General features: G+C 43.4%; 1 protein-coding gene across 2 annotated transcripts in view; it reads right to left on the minus strand.

The window, feature by feature from the left end:
* Nucleotides 1–1078: 1078 nt before the first annotated feature.
* Nucleotides 1079–17531, minus strand: part of IPCEF1 (interaction protein for cytohesin exchange factors 1) — a 35580-nt gene continuing 19127 nt past the window's right edge. For both annotated transcript variants that reach the window (XM_035108690.2, XM_035108692.2), the window contains 7 exons: nucleotides 16268–16341; nucleotides 14185–14256; nucleotides 13233–13294; nucleotides 11727–11818; nucleotides 5242–5632; nucleotides 2461–2648; nucleotides 1079–2158 (listed from right to left, as the gene is read on the minus strand). In XM_035108690.2, the coding sequence (XP_034964581.1) occupies nucleotides 1955–2158; nucleotides 2461–2648; nucleotides 5242–5632; nucleotides 11727–11818; nucleotides 13233–13294; nucleotides 14185–14256; nucleotides 16268–16341 (1083 nt within the window). In that variant the 3' untranslated portion in view covers nucleotides 1079–1954. The remainder of the gene's footprint in view (nucleotides 2159–2460; nucleotides 2649–5241; nucleotides 5633–11726; nucleotides 11819–13232; nucleotides 13295–14184; nucleotides 14257–16267; nucleotides 16342–17531) is intronic.

Consider the following 17531-nt stretch of genomic DNA (forward strand, 5'->3'; position numbering starts at 1 on the left):
ATCAAACCTATCCATTCTGAAGAAAATCAGCCCTGAGTGCTCACTGGAAGGACAGATCCTGAAGCTGAGGCTCCAATACTTTGGCCACCTCATGAGAAGAGAAGACTCCTTGGAAAAGACCCTGATGTTGGGAAAGATGGAGAGCACAAGGAGAAGGGGACAACAGAGGACGAGATGGTTGGACAGTGTTTTTGAAGCTACGAACATGAGTTTGACCAAACTGCGGGAGGCAGTGCAAGACAAGAGTGCCTGGCGTGCTCTGGTCCATGGGGTCACAAAGAGTCAGACACGACTAAACAACTAAACAACAACAACATCTGGTGCAGGCCGGTATTCAGTTCCCAACATTCCTTCACACTCTGGTATATTATTGAAACTAAACCCGGGGAGAGATGCTGTGCAAACTGGAAGAAGCATTGTCTTTAATGCTGGAGTCAGTGCCAGGGACAAAATTCATTCTTTAGCAATACTGTACAGTGAATATGGGTAGTAAGCAACAACATGCATTTGTAGGGTAAGTCAGCCAGATGCATTCTGCTGCAAATTAACAAAAAAAATATACATTTTCATATTGTGAAAGTATACATTTTCATATTGAGTAGAAGAGTTCAAGGGCGTACCCACCACGGGGCAAGTTAGGGCAGCTGCCCTACTCTAGAAGCAGGGCTGGTGGGCAGAGGCGGAGCACAGCCCGGCGGAGCGCGAGTTCGCCATTCCCGCCGCGCCGCACCCTCCCTCCAGCTCCCCGGCGCACCCTCAGGCAAGGCCAAGCACGGCGGGGAACCAGGGAACGCGGCGCGGTGGGCGGGAACGCCGAACTCGCGCTCCGCTGGGCTGGGCTCCGCCTCCGCCCACCAGCCCTGCTTCTAGGGAGGGGCACAGCCCGGCGGAGCGCGAGTTCGCCGGTCCTGCCCACTTTGTGGCCCCTCCCCTTCCGTGCCTTGGCCCCTCCCCTTGCCCCCTCCTAGTTTTGATCCTGGGTACGCCCATGGAAGAGTTTTCTTTCCCTTTTTCTTTTGTAATAATCTTTAGCTCTCTGCTCCATAAAACAGAAAAAAGAAGCCCCAGAAACTTAACAGAGTTTGCACAACGCTGCAGAATTTATTTTGGCACGAAAAACAATTTGAATGCAACTTTCCCCATATGTAAGGAAACAGCTTTTTTTATGGCCATTCATAAATACGGTGATGCTATGATTGCAGAAGATATTCACTCAACAGGTGACAAGGCTTTTTAACAGAAGACAGGCACCACCCTGCCATCAGCAAAGGTTACAATCTTAATGGAAGTTTAGACGAGCTACAACAAATGGGTGGTTTGTTTGTTTTATTTTTGAACCCTGGCAGCATTTCTACAACTTTTTTTTTTACTTCTCTTAACAAACTTTAAAATAACCACAAACTTCTTATTTACAATATGTACATACTCTTTAAAATCCTTAATGTCCAGATGGTGTGCTTGCGAAAACATTTATATTATGAAGGTCAGCCATTTTTAAAAAATGGAATTCCAACTCCCGTCCACCAGATAATTGCTCTCCTCAGAAGTTCACAAAGACTAGAATCATTGTGATGAATCCACTTGGGTAGTGGCATTCTATCTTGAAGAAAGGTAAGGTAGATCACTCACTTAAAGGAAGATAGAATGGTGAAGAGCCAGGGCTCAAGGTAGAGCATCTGTTTCGCATGCAGGAGGTCTGAGGTTCAATCCCAGGCATGCCCTGGAAGGGTTGGGGGAAATCCCTTCCTGCTGGCCAGTGTAGACCACACTGAGCTAGACGGACTGCCTTGGCTTAAGGCAGCTTCCTATGTTCCTAATACTGAGATAAGAAATAATGCTCTGGCTAACGGGTTGAGTTCTCCACTAGAAAAACAAAACCGGAAACTGTAGCAGCTTAGACTATTTGTAAATGAGGACAAACAGTGTGGGGAAAGTACCACACAGTCCACTTCTCTCAGATAGTGCTTTCGATGAAAGATGGTTGCAGCACCATCTCTGCTTCTGTGCTATTTTCTTCAGGCGTATTCAGAACATCCTGCTGCTGATAGATATCTTGAACCAACATGGTGTTTGAATCCTTCCAATCCCTGTACTTCCTTGCTGTTAGCTCAGGATCCTCCAACAACTGGTTAATTGTGGCCAAGTCATGTTCCTTGCACTGAAAGAAAGAAAGAAAGAAAGAAAGAAAGAAAGAAAGAAAGAAAGAGAAGTTCGTGAAACTGGACATGTGAGTCTCTCATATCTGTATTGTTGTCCAGTCCTAATGTTCTCCTCTCCAAGCTATTGACTCTGGAGACCAAAGAAGATATCATTTTCCTTCATTTATTTATTATTTAAAAAATACCCACATTGTAAACACAATCATGATTTCAGGGATTTTCTGAGGCTGCTAAAAAATTACACACAGTGAGTTAAATGCCTCAACAGCAGCTGAAGCACAACAACTCCATAAACACTTACCTTTAATGTACTATTCAGTGCTCGGATTTTGTGGAGTTTCTCATTAACAGCTGGGTTTTTGCACCTCTTGATGAAGGATTTTCTCAGCTCCTTCTTCGTAGAAGGTCGCCTGTCCCCAATGGGAGACAAACTCGCTTGCTCTAAGGACTTGTAAAGTTTCTCCATTTCATCTACGGAACATTTTGCATCTGTAGGGAAGACAGAAGTCAGGCTGTGTCTAGCAACAAGTCCTAGGGCTACTGAGTTGTACTAAGTGTGCTCCTTATTTGTCTACTAGCTCTCAAGTGACCATACAAAGGATATATATATATATATATATATATATATATATATATATATGCTTTGTTTTAATCTCTTCCAAGTTTTCCTAAAGTTTTTCCCCCACATTTAAAACAGCAAAGATTTAGCTCTCTGCAAATATTTGTATTTGAATACTTCCTAACGTGTGCGTTTAGTCATTTCGCAACGCTGCACAAAGATAAACACCGTGTCAATTGTACTCGGACAAAAGCTAAATATAGACAATACTGAAGAAAAGATCTGGTTGTGTCGCAAGACCGTGACAGGAAAGAGCAATACTGGAGTCAATTTGCTGCAGCAGCATTTCCTGTGCATATCACTGCCTCATTAAACATGTCTTAATTATGGCAACAACATTCGTTGTAAAAAGCAGTTGCATATAATTAACAGAAAGTCTCATCAGAATTTACAAATGTACACCTGCATAAAGTGTTTCTGTGACAGCTTTATGAAAACTCACATACAGTGACCAGAGAGCAAGAATTAGCTGTGAATGTGTGTGTTTCATTTAGTCTATACTCAGTAAAAAAGAAAAAAGCATTGATGGATGATATTGTTGTTGTTATATTTATTTATATTTATTTATGCCCCACCTTTTTCTCTGACAGGGACTCAAGATGACTTACAGATAAAATAAGAATAGCTAAAAACATAGAAAAACTAGCTTTAAATAATTAACCATTAACCGTGTGTGAGAGAGAGAGTATAACATACAGACAATCTCAACAAAATCTATAGATCCCTACTCCTAACAACTCTGATGATGTCAAACTAGGGTGTCCATTGTGGTGCTGGATATCAGAACAAAACCTACAGTACGTTCGTCAGGCGCTTGAGCCTTTATCGCCGTTGAGCATTTGCTTGAGAACATCAGTTAAAGTTTAGAGGAAGGAAGTGGTCACCCCTGGAACCAGCACAATGCCACTTAGCAGTTACCAAAGTGCACCAAAGATCTTGCTCTCTTGTGTAACCAGCCACCCTGCCCCCCCCTCAAGGCAAGGAACTCTGCCCCCCCCCAAGAATGAAGCAACAAGCTCTGTCTCATAGGATAGAAACATTTATAGGTCCTCATAGACCAGAGTTCTCAAGAAGATTTCCTTCTACTTCAGGCCCTCCCCCCAGTGCATCCCTTCCCCAAATTTATGGAAGTTGTAGGGGCATTCAAGGAGAGCTTGCAGGAAACACAGGGTTGTTGTGGCAAATGGGAGTTGTAGGCTGTACAGTGATACCTCGGTTTAAGAACAGTCTGGTTTAAGAACGATTTGGTTTACAAACTTCGCAAAACCGGAAATAGTGTCTTGGTTTCAGAACTTTACCTCGGTCTAAGAACGGAATCCGAACAGCTGAAGGGCACCGGCGGCAGGAGCCCTCATTAGGGAAAGCGTGCCTCGGTTTAAGAACGGTTTAGGTTTAAGAATGGACTTCCAGAATGGATTAAGTTCATAAACCGAGATACCACTGTATATGCATCAGACGTTTAAAGCTCATTCCCCACTCAACAAATTCTAGGAATTATGGTTACTCCTCCAAGAGCTTGAGCTTCCAAGACTCAAACTACAGTTACTAGGATTCCTTGTAGAAGGGAGTGCTGTAAAAGTATGGCTTTTGCATAGACTACGTCTAAACCATCAGGAGAGCACCAGTTGGAGGGGCTATTATACTATTATAAATAATGCCTCATTATGTTGCAGCAATGTTTCATTTTCTAAAACGTCCCCCTTTTTTGTTCCCTATTATAACCAGTCTTGCTGCATCAACAACTGCCAAAGGGAATAAAAATGGCCATGGTTGGACACTGCTCCCCCCCCTCCCCAAAAGGCTTGTAAATTGGAAGAGAAGCCTATGGACAGAGGGGCACGTACTCACAATGCTTGTTTATAGCCTCAGAGCCTCACACACAAACAAGAAGCCACAGAGATTTCTGTTTATTTTTCCTCCTCTGATTTAAAAAAAAAATTAAAGCCAGGAAGTAGTCTTGGCAGGCTGCAAGTCAGGATGAACAGAAACATAATGTTTGACCATTTCTTTTTTTGTTTGTGGGGCAGGGTGGGGGGCGGGATCAGTTTCCCTGTGCTGCTGCTTCCATAGAGGAAAAGATAATGGGATCCCACAATTTTCACACACATACCTCCTTGTGTAAAAGAAGGAGATTGTGAAGTGAGATTTAAGTTGAACAATGGTCGTTCAATTTGATCTATTTATACAGGTAAAAAATTCATTCATTTCAAGCCCGCCACTGGTTTCAACAAATCATGCTGCTTCCTTCTCCCATACTATCACTAAATGAAAGAAGAGGAGGCAGGTCCAACTGTTGGATCAATCACTGCAACTTAAGAGTAGATATGGCACCAAATGCTGGTGACTGAACCTGGGGCTGAATGCAGGTAAGGCAAACAGGCTACAAGTGAGCTCTGCCTCTTTATGGGTCAGGCAGGAAGAGCAATATTGTAGGGCCAACAGATCATCATCTGCTTGACTCACCTTTAGGCAGAGTTTTCGATGCTGCTATTCTAGGCACAGGTAGGCTAGCCTTAGCACTGCATAATGTAGATGTAGCCTCATTCAAAGAGACCCGAAAGCTGCAGTCGGGTTTGACAGTCCCGCTTTCCAGTGTTTTGTTACAGCCTGTTACCAAGTGATCAGTATCCTGAGAGTCACCAGAGGCAGCTGCAGATTGATTGTCCATTTCTTCCCCAGTGGAAGAGTTGTTCACAATGTCGAGCCATGACTGTCTCTCTGGATACAATACTTTGGACAATGAGGAAGACGAGGAGGATTCTTCAGACTTTATTGTGCTTTCCGGCGAGGACAAAGAACATGATACTTCACTTGATGCATGTGATGTTAAGGGAGGCTCTTCCTGGTCCTGTTTCTGAGAATAAATAAGAAGGTGGCAGTGGAATAAAGTCAAGTCAAAAGCTGGTCCTGACCTGGGTGGCAATATAAGGGGACAAGGATCAGTGGATTTGAAATCATACTGTTCACCTGGGACACTGCCTGTGAACTTGGGGCTGCCATATAGTATACGAGTGAGTGGTATGGCTCCTTGGCATAATTTTGTCTCAGTTTCACTCAGCCAAAGATTGTTTCCTCCAAACAGTGCTAGTTTTAAACAGAAGGCATCAGGTAGACATAGAGATAACCTCATAAATGTGTGAAGGAATGTCTCTTTCCCTACAGACTTTCTCAGGGGTTTAGATCAGCAGAGGGGACCTTGTTGGTAGTTCTACTGCTCTCAGAAGGTCAGGAGTAGTGGCCTGAGAGAGGGCAGTCTTATGGCAGCTCCTAAGCCACAGGATCCCCTCCCCACAGAGCTGCAACAAGCACCTTCGTTCTATAGTTTTTTGCCACTGTATGCTAAAAACTCACCCCTTTATCCTGGCTTTTGACTCCTGAGATACAATATTTGCCCAGTCCTTCTCCTTTACCTCAGAGAACAATCAAGGAAGATCAAGCAGGAAATGCCACCTGAATAATCCCTGTCACCATAGGGGCATTTCCTTGATATTACTTTCATTGTGAGAATTTTCTGTGAACTGCTTTGAGAAACACTTGGACTTATAAAGCAGGATATAACCAACACACACACACACACACACACACACACTATTATTTTGATCCTCCTATAGCTAATTAAACAATTTACAGCCTTTTAACCTGGGGGGGGGTGTTGTTGTTGCCTGTTACAATGTTACATGGTATTGTAAACCACCTTGTGATCCTTGGATGAAGGGTGATTTAGGAATTAACTAACTAACTAACTAACTAACTAAATGTTTTAACTGATTTTAATATTGTATTTTTATGTTGTTTTAGGCCAGGCATCCCCAAACTTCGGCCCTCCAGATGTTTTGGACTACATTTCCCATCTTCCCCAACCACTGGTCCTGTTAGCTAGGGATCATGGAGTTGTAGGCCAAAACATCTGGAGGGCCGCAGTTTGGGGATGCCTGTTTTAGGCCACACCTGGGACCATATAGTGAAGGTTGAGTAAGAAATCAAATGAGTAGACCTCATATAAATTCTGCCAGAAAGAAAGAAAGAAGTTGGGATGAGCTTGAGGCAATGATAAATGCCTCCGCTGCTGCCAAGTTAATACCGTAAATATTATCCAGACAGATTCCTGGAACTACCTCCCCATGACAGCTACAGTTGAAGTCTCCCTGCTCTGGCTTCGCCATATTGGCCCAGCAGTCTGCTTTCCTGGCCTGAATATTCCGGACTTTATAAATCTTTAGAACAATTAAGATGGTCCAGCGTTTTGATACAAGTAGGACGAAGGAGGAGGAGGAGGAGGAGAGTTTGGATTTGATATCCCACTTTATCACTACCCCAAGGAGTCTCAAAGCGGCTAACATTCTCCTTTCCCTTCCTCTCCCACAACAAACACTCTGTGAGGTGAGTGAGGCTGAGAGACTTCAGAGAAGTGTGACTAGCCGACAGTCACCCAGCAGCTGCATGTGGAGGAGCAGGGAATCAAACCCAGTTCACCAAATTAAGACCCAACTGCTCTTCATTACACCACACTGGTAAATGTGCCTCACTACGAGGAGAGTTCATTTATTCCAGGCTGAATACAAAGCAGTAGGATGCATGAAACACACCAAGGAGAGACTTGCTCATTCCTAGGCAATGCTATTAATACCTGGGATGCTTAAGAATGTATATCTATGGTTTTAACTTGGGGGGGGGGGAATGCCACGTGAAATGTTGCTGTGACGAAGTGGAACAGATCTTGACACACTATAAGCCAATAAGAGAAACTTATTGGTTTGACTCAGAAGAGTCAGCAATGAAATGTTGATCATCTACTTTGGCCATAAATCTCCCTCCTATTTCTATAGGTAGAAATAAAGTATTTTGTTGAAGCAGATCACAAAATGGAATGCAAGGCAGGAGGAGTCTGCAACCAAGCATAGCAACTCAATTTTTAAGAGCATTAGATACCATTGGATGTTAATACTCTCATGGAGCTTCAGATAACTGTTGAAGATGGTGCATGTTACTTGTGTAGCTGCAAGAATAAACCACCTTTTCCCCATTCATAAGCATTTCTTTTTTAAACCCTCTGAACTTTTGACTGAGCAATTTTCTATATCACAAACTGATTTTATTCAACAGTAAAATAAAAAGTGGAAATTATTTTCCCCTTGATTTTCTTACTTAAAATGATCTACACTTAACTTTTCAACTGCTTCATGACTCCCATCTACCAATAAACACCCAAGAAAAAATATTATAAAATACAGGTGTTAGTGTTAGTAAATGGAAAAAGGATTCATCAGAAGATTAATGAGCCCTGAGGGGTCTATTTCAGACTAAAGAGCTATGTTGCACCTTGACAGCCCACCTGGAAATCTTTGTAGTCTGTTGTCTCGAAATGACTGTTCCATTCATGTAGATATGGGGGAGTTTGCAAATAAACATTTTCTTGCCTGTTTAAGGAAACTTGTAAAAACCCCACCCCCACCTCAAAATACTAATTTGCATTTGTTTCCATCTGGTTGCTGGCTAAACAGAGAGAAGCACATCTACTCTTGGAATTAATTACCCAGTACGGTAAATGATCACATAATCATTGAGTAATACAGACTATCCCTGCTTTAGATACTTACATTCTCCCTGTACAGGGATTCCCACATTTGAAAAGCACACATGGTGAAAGCAAAATGCAAAATTATAAATCTGGATGATGTGTTCTAAAAATGGAGGCAACAGCAAAGTTTGGGTCCTACTCATTCCAGGGCCGGCACAAGACATCTTGGCACCTGAAGCGAACCACAAAATGGTGCGCCCTGCAAGGACTGTGATGCCTTGATTACTGGGAAGTTATGAGTTGGGTTTTATTGTTTTGTTTTCAATTGTGTGAACCGCTTTGGTGTTTTCTCTGTAGAGGAAAAGTGATATAGAAACATTTTAAATAAATAAATGTTGTGAGGACAATGTACTCCCTCCAGGAACAGAAGCAAACTGCCATTGGATACCAGTTGCCGGGAATCACAAGAAGGAACGGTGCTGTTATTCTCATGTCCTACTTGTTGATTTCCCGTAGACACCTGGAAGTCCACTGCGAAAACAGGATGGTTTGATCCAGAGGGCTCATCTTATGTTCTTATGATTAGCGACTAGAGGCCTCAGGCCCAAACTGCCCCCCCCCCAGGTGTATCAACTGAGCTGTAGCCCAGGGTACCAACACAGAGAAAGAATGATGACGGCATCAAGGGAACTTGCTACCCTCTGGCCTACAACTCACTACCTCTTTCTTTCAGTTGCTTTCTCAAAAAGGAGAATGATTAAAAGTCTCAATGATATTTATGCGGGGGGGGGCAATCAAAAAGGAGCAAAAAGCTAGTCAGGTCTTTCATCCTAGTCCTTCCTACAAGTTCTCTCTCATATGATTGGGGGGGGGGATCTGACGGGAAGAAATGATCTCGCAGACATGTTGGAAGCAAGCTGACTGAATGCTGTTAGTGGCCTTGAAGTCAGAATGAAATTAACAAGCACTTCACTTTGTCAAAAGATGTGGAAGAGATTAATGCCTGTTACATAGCACTGCAGGAGAGGGAAAGCCACTTCCGCATCTCACGGAGGTGGGGTTGTGGGCGTGGCCTGAGCGAACGCTCGCGATGGGGGCTGAGCGCTCAGCCCCCTTGCAAGACGGCAGTTCCCGCTTCCGTAAGAGGGGGGGGCAGATCACGTCATCGTCTGCCCAGAATTTGGAGATTTAATCCCGTTAAAGGGGTTCCGGGGGCAGTAGCTTTGTCCTGAGCCTGCGGAGGTCAGGGCCTTATAGCACCCCCCAACGGTGGCCACAGGAGGTGTCTCAGTAGATATACATCATTGGGCTCCTTTCTGGTGGTTAATTTCTCCCAGACTGTAACACATGGGTTACAGTCGGATATAGCCTGTTAGGTTCCAATGCCTAAGCCAATACCGCTCATCATCCGAAACCAATAAAGTTGTGGCCTTTTCGCCCACTTAAAATTCATTTCACTGTGTCTTGTGTCTTATTTTCTTGCATAGCTGCCAAGTTTTCCCTTTTCTCGCGAGGAAGCCTATTCAGCATAAGGGAAAATCCCTTAAAAAAAGGGATAACTTGGCAGCTATGTTTTCTTGGGGAGCAAGGGACATCACCACACAAATAATTTCTGTCTTGGAATGGGACAGTGGTTGAGGTTCAATAATATGAGGCTACTTTATTCACTGCTGTTATGCAAAAAAAAAAACCGTTAAGTTTTAATATTACATTTTAATATGGCTTTATATTGCTGTTTATAAACCACACTGTAAAGCCATATGAAACTGAGAACAAACAGCAGCCTGTTTTGGCTTATACTGGCATACCTGAGTTGCAAGCAACTCACTAGATTATGGAGTCACCTCTGTGAACAGGAGATTTTCTCTATGTAGAAAGGTAACTCTGGATACAACCCTGTACTGTATCTTTAATTTGATATTACTGTTAAATTATCCACTGCCAGCTTATTCTTGAATTTAATGAGGATGGAGGCGCCAGTGATTTCCTTATCTTCCTTAAACACAAGGGGGTTGAACTAGGAGAGGATGTTGGCAGCAGAATGACCCAATATCCAAACACTATAAAACCAGATTTAGCACCAGCAAAGTCTGGCATAACCGACAATTGCACAAGCCAAGCATCTGCCTTCCCGAGCTCTACCTGGACGTTATTTAAGGACAGAAATCCATGATTTAGAAGAAACTGCTATCAACTGGGCTCAGTGATTTTTTTTGGGGGGGGGGATAGGTTACAGAAGAAGATTGGTTCAAAATTGTTGCAGTATTGTGAGAATAAATAATGTGCTAGTGTTGAAAGCGCTAGGGCCATCCCAGGATGCATTTGATTCAACAAAAGCAAAGTGGGTTTTTGTACACCTGCCTCAAATTTATTTATTTTTAAAAACAAACTTCTGGCAGAATTGCAGCAATCCTAAGCCATGTGTTAGATGCTGTGAGAGGCTTGTTCCTTTCTCTAAACCAAAAGGAAATAAGGCTGCCTGGGAAGGCTTTAGTACAGTAACTATTTGGCTGTGACAACTGTTATTTGCTGTCAGCATATAACAGTGTATTTAGCCAAGAGACGTCCGCACTGTGGCGTGATGGTGAGAATGTCAGACTAAAACTCGTCCACACTTCCACTTGCCCCCTGCCTTGAAAGAATGGGTCTGAGGAGTTTTCTGCCTTTATTGTGCTTTCTATAGACCGTTTGCCCCACTGCTTTCCCCGGGAAAACCCACTCTTTAGCCTCCCTGCAGGGAAGAAGGGGTGAGTAAAGCTCTACATCAGGAGGGAAGAAAGACTGACATTGGGATCCGCAGCCCCTGCGGATCTTTCCGCCTGAGGTGGTCACCTCACCTTGCCTCCTGGGTGGGCCGGCCCTGCAAGAGAACCACATGTAGGATACTAGTGGGTGACAGTCAGTGGAATTCTCCAAAACAGGGCATTCTGAGAGCAGGGAGGGGCTGAGCTGGGTCTGGATTCGTTGGCTCCCAAGCTGACCCCAATGCCATCAGGTGACAGCATCAGGCCCAGTGTGGGCCTGACTTCCATTATGGCCACCATGCACAGTGGATGCAGTAGTAGTGACCCTTCTAGTGGCCAGGGTTAGAATGGAAGTCTAAGCTCCCTGTGTGACCCTCAGTTATTTTACAGGGCTGTTGTGAGGGGGGAATGGGGGTGGGGGCAGAACCCGTATAGCACCTTGAGCTCTTTGGAGGAAACATGGGACGGCAATTTAATTAATAAATGGCAAAGGAATGTTTTGCATTTATTGTCTCATATGACGGATCTCATAACAGGCTCCCTGCAAGAATACTGAGTAGAGAAGAAATGTACGGCACTTTACTGCAGATTACTTATCAGAGTGGCATCTTGCAAACTGGATAGGGTGACACTTGTACAACAAGCCATTTAGCAAACAGAAGCTAGCTAATGACTATAATACATACCAAATGAGGCAGCGGCAGCTGATCGGAATACGGAGGGGGTGGCGTCTCCACGTTTATTTCTAGATCTTCATGCTCGCTCTCGCTATAGCACTCTGAAGCAAGAACACAACAGTTGAAGTGCATTAGACATGCCAATTATAGCACTGGAAACAAAAGCAAACTTCTTTCAGGTAACCTGAACTGAAAGCAAAACATACCGGCTCTGACTCAGTCAGGGTCATCTGTATGCAAAACAATGGGTATTTTCTGACATTTCTAATTAGTGGGATCTCTCTTTCTCTTTTCATCTTTCCATAGTGTTGCATGAAAAGAAGAAAGAGGAGGAGAAAGACAAAGGCTTTTAAAAAAGCTCCAGGTTTACAAAGTTTCTCACAGTCAGAGATAAGGGACAAGCAGAGGGTAAGCTACTCTTTATAAAGGCAGTAAAAAGCTGCAGTACCCCCCCAAAAATCTTCTAACCACTGATGAAACAGGCCCCTTTCATAATTCTATGAAAAATGAATTGATGCTCACACATTCTGAATGGACAGTCATGGCAAAAAGTGATATCATAGTGCTTTAAGATATAAGATAAGATATAAGATATCTTTATCGTCATTGTCCCCTTGCGGGAACAACGAAATTACTCGGTTGCTACATCCACTCAGATAAAGCGTTCCGCATAATCCAAAATTACAAAACCTAATTAAAAACAGTAAATGTAATACAAAATAACAAGTAAAATAAGATGACTTCAAAGTCCAGACTTTCCATTTAAGGCCAAAATCGCTCTAGAGAAGAAACTGTTCCTCAGACGGCTCGTTCTTGCCTGCATTGTTCTATATCTCCGTCCCGATGGCAGGAGCTCAAAGAAATGGTGACCAGGGTGCGTTGGATTTAAATGTATGGTAGGAATGTCGCTATATATAAATACAGAAACTTCTGCTTCAGATCAGACTTAAGAGGGAAGTGAAACTCTTAGTTGCTACTGAAGCAAGGTTGGGACATTCCTTGTCTTGTTTCATGTACTGAAATAGGATGTCAGGCCCTTCTAGGGAGACCCAGCTTCGGTGCCATGGAACTCTAGGAAATTTTGCCTCTGCCAGGGAGAGCTGGGAGTATTCCATCTGAAAACCTGGAGAGCCTCTGTCAGTCACTGTAGACAATACTAAGCTTAATCACCCAATGGCATGACTCAGGATAAGGCCTCTGTTCCTAAGATGTTCCCCTCTCTTTTCTGCATCTATGTGCCTAGACAGAATAAGGGATTTAGACTAGAACATCCTTGGCCTATTGTCCTCCTTCCCAGTACAAAATGCATCTTTTGAATATCGTTGCAAAGCTCATAACTGCTAATCTAATCAAATCATTTATTTATGGTTTTTAAAAAGTTGGCATCTTGCTCTAGTTGAACATTCATATCTGAGTATTTTGAATATATTGAATGCTATATGTGTTATCCCTGGAAAACCCCTCAGGTAGAAAGGTGTAGAAGAATCCCATTCAAAATGTTCCATTTGAGCATACCTTCTTCACTCTTTTTATTGGCTTGTTTGTCAAGGACAGCTGTACCTAATTTCTTCAGCCATCTGAAAAAAATAAAAGCAAGCACAGGCATTTGTATGGAATAGAAATAGCCAAGCTGAGAGAAAACAGGTTTGGTAGTTACCAAGTCACTTCTCATCTTAAACTGAGGGTGAAATCCAGTGTGTGCCTTTGCAATCATGAAAGGGTTCTGGGAGACGAGAGGAAGCAATTTTTGCCCACTCCTCCTTCCCCCAAAGTCCCTGAAAATTGGCTCCGGAGAACTGGGTAGCTTTCCAGAACAGGGAAGGAGGCAATGATTGCCTTGCTTCCTCTTCCATTAGCAGCTCAAAAACTCTTCAGCCAGTATAACGGACACCAACTAGATTCCACCCTGAGGATTTTGATAACAGTACAATAAACCATGGGTGGCTAACCTGTAGTTCTCCAAATGATGTTGGACTACAACTGTCATCACCCCTGGCCACTGGCCATGCTGTCTTGGGCTGATGTGAATTAAGAGTTCAATAACATCTGGAAGGCACTACACTGGCTACCTCTGCAATAAACTAAACCAAAGCAAACCCATGAATCAAGTACAGCACCTATTACAATTCTTGAGTGAGAATGATTGAAGGTATCTCCTCCTGTTACCTGCTGAGTTCCACAACACAAGCCATCAAGCACCAGCAATTATGGCACATCACATTCAGCCTGCTCTCTGTCTTTCATGGGCATGCTGCATGCTGGCCCACCTTGCTGAAAGCTTATGTTCACTGTAAGGTGAACAGTCACAGAAATCCTTCCATCAGCTGTATACTTTATGGTTGGGCAATCTGCTATGAACACTCAAGAGACAGAGGCTACCATCTCCAGTAACAACCAAGGAAACAACAAAGAGATGGTTCTTTTTTGTCATAAGAAAAAAGGAAGCAAGACTTTTGATTTTACTTACATGTTCATTTCCTCCGCATTTTCTGCTGCAAAATAAAATGTCTTGATCTGTGGATGGATGATCTTCATAGCGCTTCCAAAACAAAAACAAAAACATATATTCATATATATGGGAAACATTAGATTTAAAATGTGAGTACATGGGTCAGTTTACCAAATACTTTATGATCCCAAAATATTTTAGCCTGAAATCCTAACTCCACATACCTAGGAGTAGGTCTCACTGAGCAGGCATAACGTACTTAGAACTGTGCAGAATCTCAAACTACAGAGCGAGTTTTCAAATAGAAACAATTGAATGGATACATTCATCTCTCTTTGACAGCCCTCACAAGATGAATGCTTATATATTTACCACAGAAACACATGTTCTTTCTCAAGTGCAGGCACCCCCAAACTGCGGCCCTACAGATGTTTTGGCCTACAACTCCCATGATCCCTAGCTAACAGGACCAGTGGTCGGGGAAGATGGGAATTGTAGTCCAACACATCTGGAGGGCTGAAGTTTGGGGATGCCTGCTCAAGTGCTTTAAAAAGGATTGTGTCATGGGGGGGGGGTGGAACTTAGCAGTATTGTTTCTTTTTCAAACAAGACAGGGCATAATTAAAAGAGCATGAGCCGTGATTAGATTTATTGATTGGATTTCTTATCCACCCTTCACCGTAAGGTTCCAGGATGGAGTACAACAATAGAATACATAGTTGTTATTTTATTTTTAAAAAGGTAAAATAGGTAAAATTATAAAAACAAGTGAAACCATTCAGATGATAACAGACCAATACAGATTCATATATACTTTAGTGGCCAAAGGCCAGGGTAAAAAGGTGCATCTTCAGCATATGACAAAAGCTTTACAATGAAGATGCTAGACAAGGCTCTGTGAGGAGGGAGTTCCACACTTTAGGGGTTGCCATGGAGAAAGCCTTGTCCTGAGCCAGCACTCGCTGCACTTTTGAGGATGATGCAACTACGTACTGAGACAGTCATCTCTGCTGAGCTTAATGCATTATTAGGTCGGTGGGGATGGAGACAATCTTTCAGATATGTAGAATGAATGGCCTTGGCTCTGCAGTAGAGGATGCAATAAGCCTTAAAGTACGAGAGTATCTACATTTCTACATTAAAACAATGAGTTTATATTTAACTAAGGAAAGTCGGCTGCCCTTCATGTAAGATTTCAGACCAATGAGATAGTAGGGAAGTCGTTTTTAAGAGCCTAGGGCTTGCCGATCAGAAGGTCGGCGGTTCGAATCCTCGCCACGGGGTGAGCTTGCTCAGTCCCTGCTCCTGCCAACCTAGCAGTTCAAAAGCACATCAAAGTGCAAGTAGATAAATAGGTACCGCTGCAGCGGGAAGGTAAATGGCATTTCCGTGTGCTGCTCTGGTTCGCCAGAAGCGGCTTTGTCATGCTGGCCACATGACCTGGAAGCTGTACGCCGGCTCCCTCGGCCAATAGAGAGAGATGAGCGCCGCAACCCCAGAGTCGGTCACGACTGGACCTAATGGTCAGGGGTCCCTTTACCTTTATCTCAGTACTAAGTACTACCCTCCCTTGGAAGGAAAATCAAGCAAGATCATAATTACATTTTCATAGGCAAATTTAACCTAATCAGCGGAAACTCTTGCTCAACAGGTATTTCCTCCTCCCTCCCTCCCATGTGCCTCCTAAAACTGTTTTCGGGGGATCAGGAGACAACCCCCCCCCGAACAATGCACAGGGGGGGGGGAGAAGGGACTGTTCCATCTAGCAAGTGGCAATGCTTCCACGGATGGAACAACTAGAAGAAGGTGACGTTGAATTCCACCCCAAGGATTTCCAGCAACATATTAAGCTCCCATAAATTCCACCTGCATTCATCTCAATGGAGTCTATCAGTTTGAAATATTGGCAATGCTGTAAGGACAACAATGATTGGAGGCCTGTTGAGTTTATGTCCTGATGGACAGTTCCATTTACATAAATATCCATGAGAAGCAGAACTAGCTGAGCCCTGGGTATGATCCAGCGGGGATCTTATTGTATTCACATTTCGGCTTGTAATATTTCACTTTATCAAGGCTCCAAGTAGAATGAAAGACTTACTACTTTTTCTTGCATTCCGTCGCTTGATTCACTGTGAATTCTGGAAGGCTGAGGAACCCTTCAGCTTTCTCTGCCTGTGACAAAACAAGCCCGCAATATTAAAGTATGCTATATAATTTATTGAAATCAGACATTGGAAATTAAGGGGATTTCAGAAAGCTTTTCAGATTACAGAAATAATTTCTAATAACTTGAGATCTAAATTGTAAAGCACAGCAGATAAGAAGAGCAATTTCTACCTTTCTTGGGCATATATGTGGAGAAGCAGGTAGGCATGGTGGAACAAAAATTCAGGGCTTTTGCTGCACTCCCATGCTCAGATGTTTACCAACCGAGTCATCCATTTGCATTGGACTACAGTAAATTTTATCTCATTACCAACCACACTCTGGATTCTGAACAGCTGCAAAAAACCCAATGTACTCATCTCGTGTAGGGTGGTTTCTTCACACTCTCTCCTCCATCCAAACAAGCAAGAGGCATTATGAGATTTCAAGAGAACCTTCCAGCCAGGCATGCTCAGAAATATAAATTTCAAAATGGGAAACTTCATTTAATTAGGTCTCTCCAGGCTGCATCCAATGTGATATTGCCTTAGTGGAAAGGGCTTTTGATCATGCAACTCCAGGCATCCAACATTTCACTGATTTCCCCCCCTTTCCCATGAAAAGATGCTCCTGAGGTCTGGTGGGACTTCCAGAACATGATGGGATGTGGCATGGAGGACGGCGGTAGGTGGGAAAATGTGGTGCTCTGAGTTGTGCTGGAAGAAGCACCTCCTACCGAGGCAAATCGGTTGTTTCAGGAGTGGGGAACCTTTTACAGCCTAATGGGGACATTTCATCATGTGCATCTTTCAGGGGCAGGAACTAGCTGAAAGCAAAGGGGAAGGTGGGGCAACAGGTTAGTGGTTTTAGGCAAACAAACCAGGTAAGCAAGAAGTAGGATCTCAGTTCAAGGACACATTCCAGTCAGGCAAAGGCACTGTGCACAGACAAGGGCAGTGAGGCTTCTGAAGGGCCATATTCTGAAGAGAGTCCCAAAAGCCAAGGAGACAACTCTGTGGTGCTGCATCTGGCCCCCAGGTCTGTAGTTAGCACCCCTCCTTCATGTTTTATTTCATAATTTAAACAGATTTGGGATAAAATAAATAAATAAACCCGTCCTCCCTGGTTTTCCCCCTGCCTGTCCCACACCCATTGTTTTTGATCAACATGCCTATGGAGAAGTAGCCCCCATGTGTTTGGGTGATTGTTTGAGGGAT

Source organism: Zootoca vivipara, chromosome 3 (genome assembly GCF_963506605.1).
Source record: "Zootoca vivipara chromosome 3, rZooViv1.1, whole genome shotgun sequence".
Taxonomy (NCBI): Eukaryota; Metazoa; Chordata; class Lepidosauria; order Squamata; family Lacertidae; genus Zootoca; species Zootoca vivipara.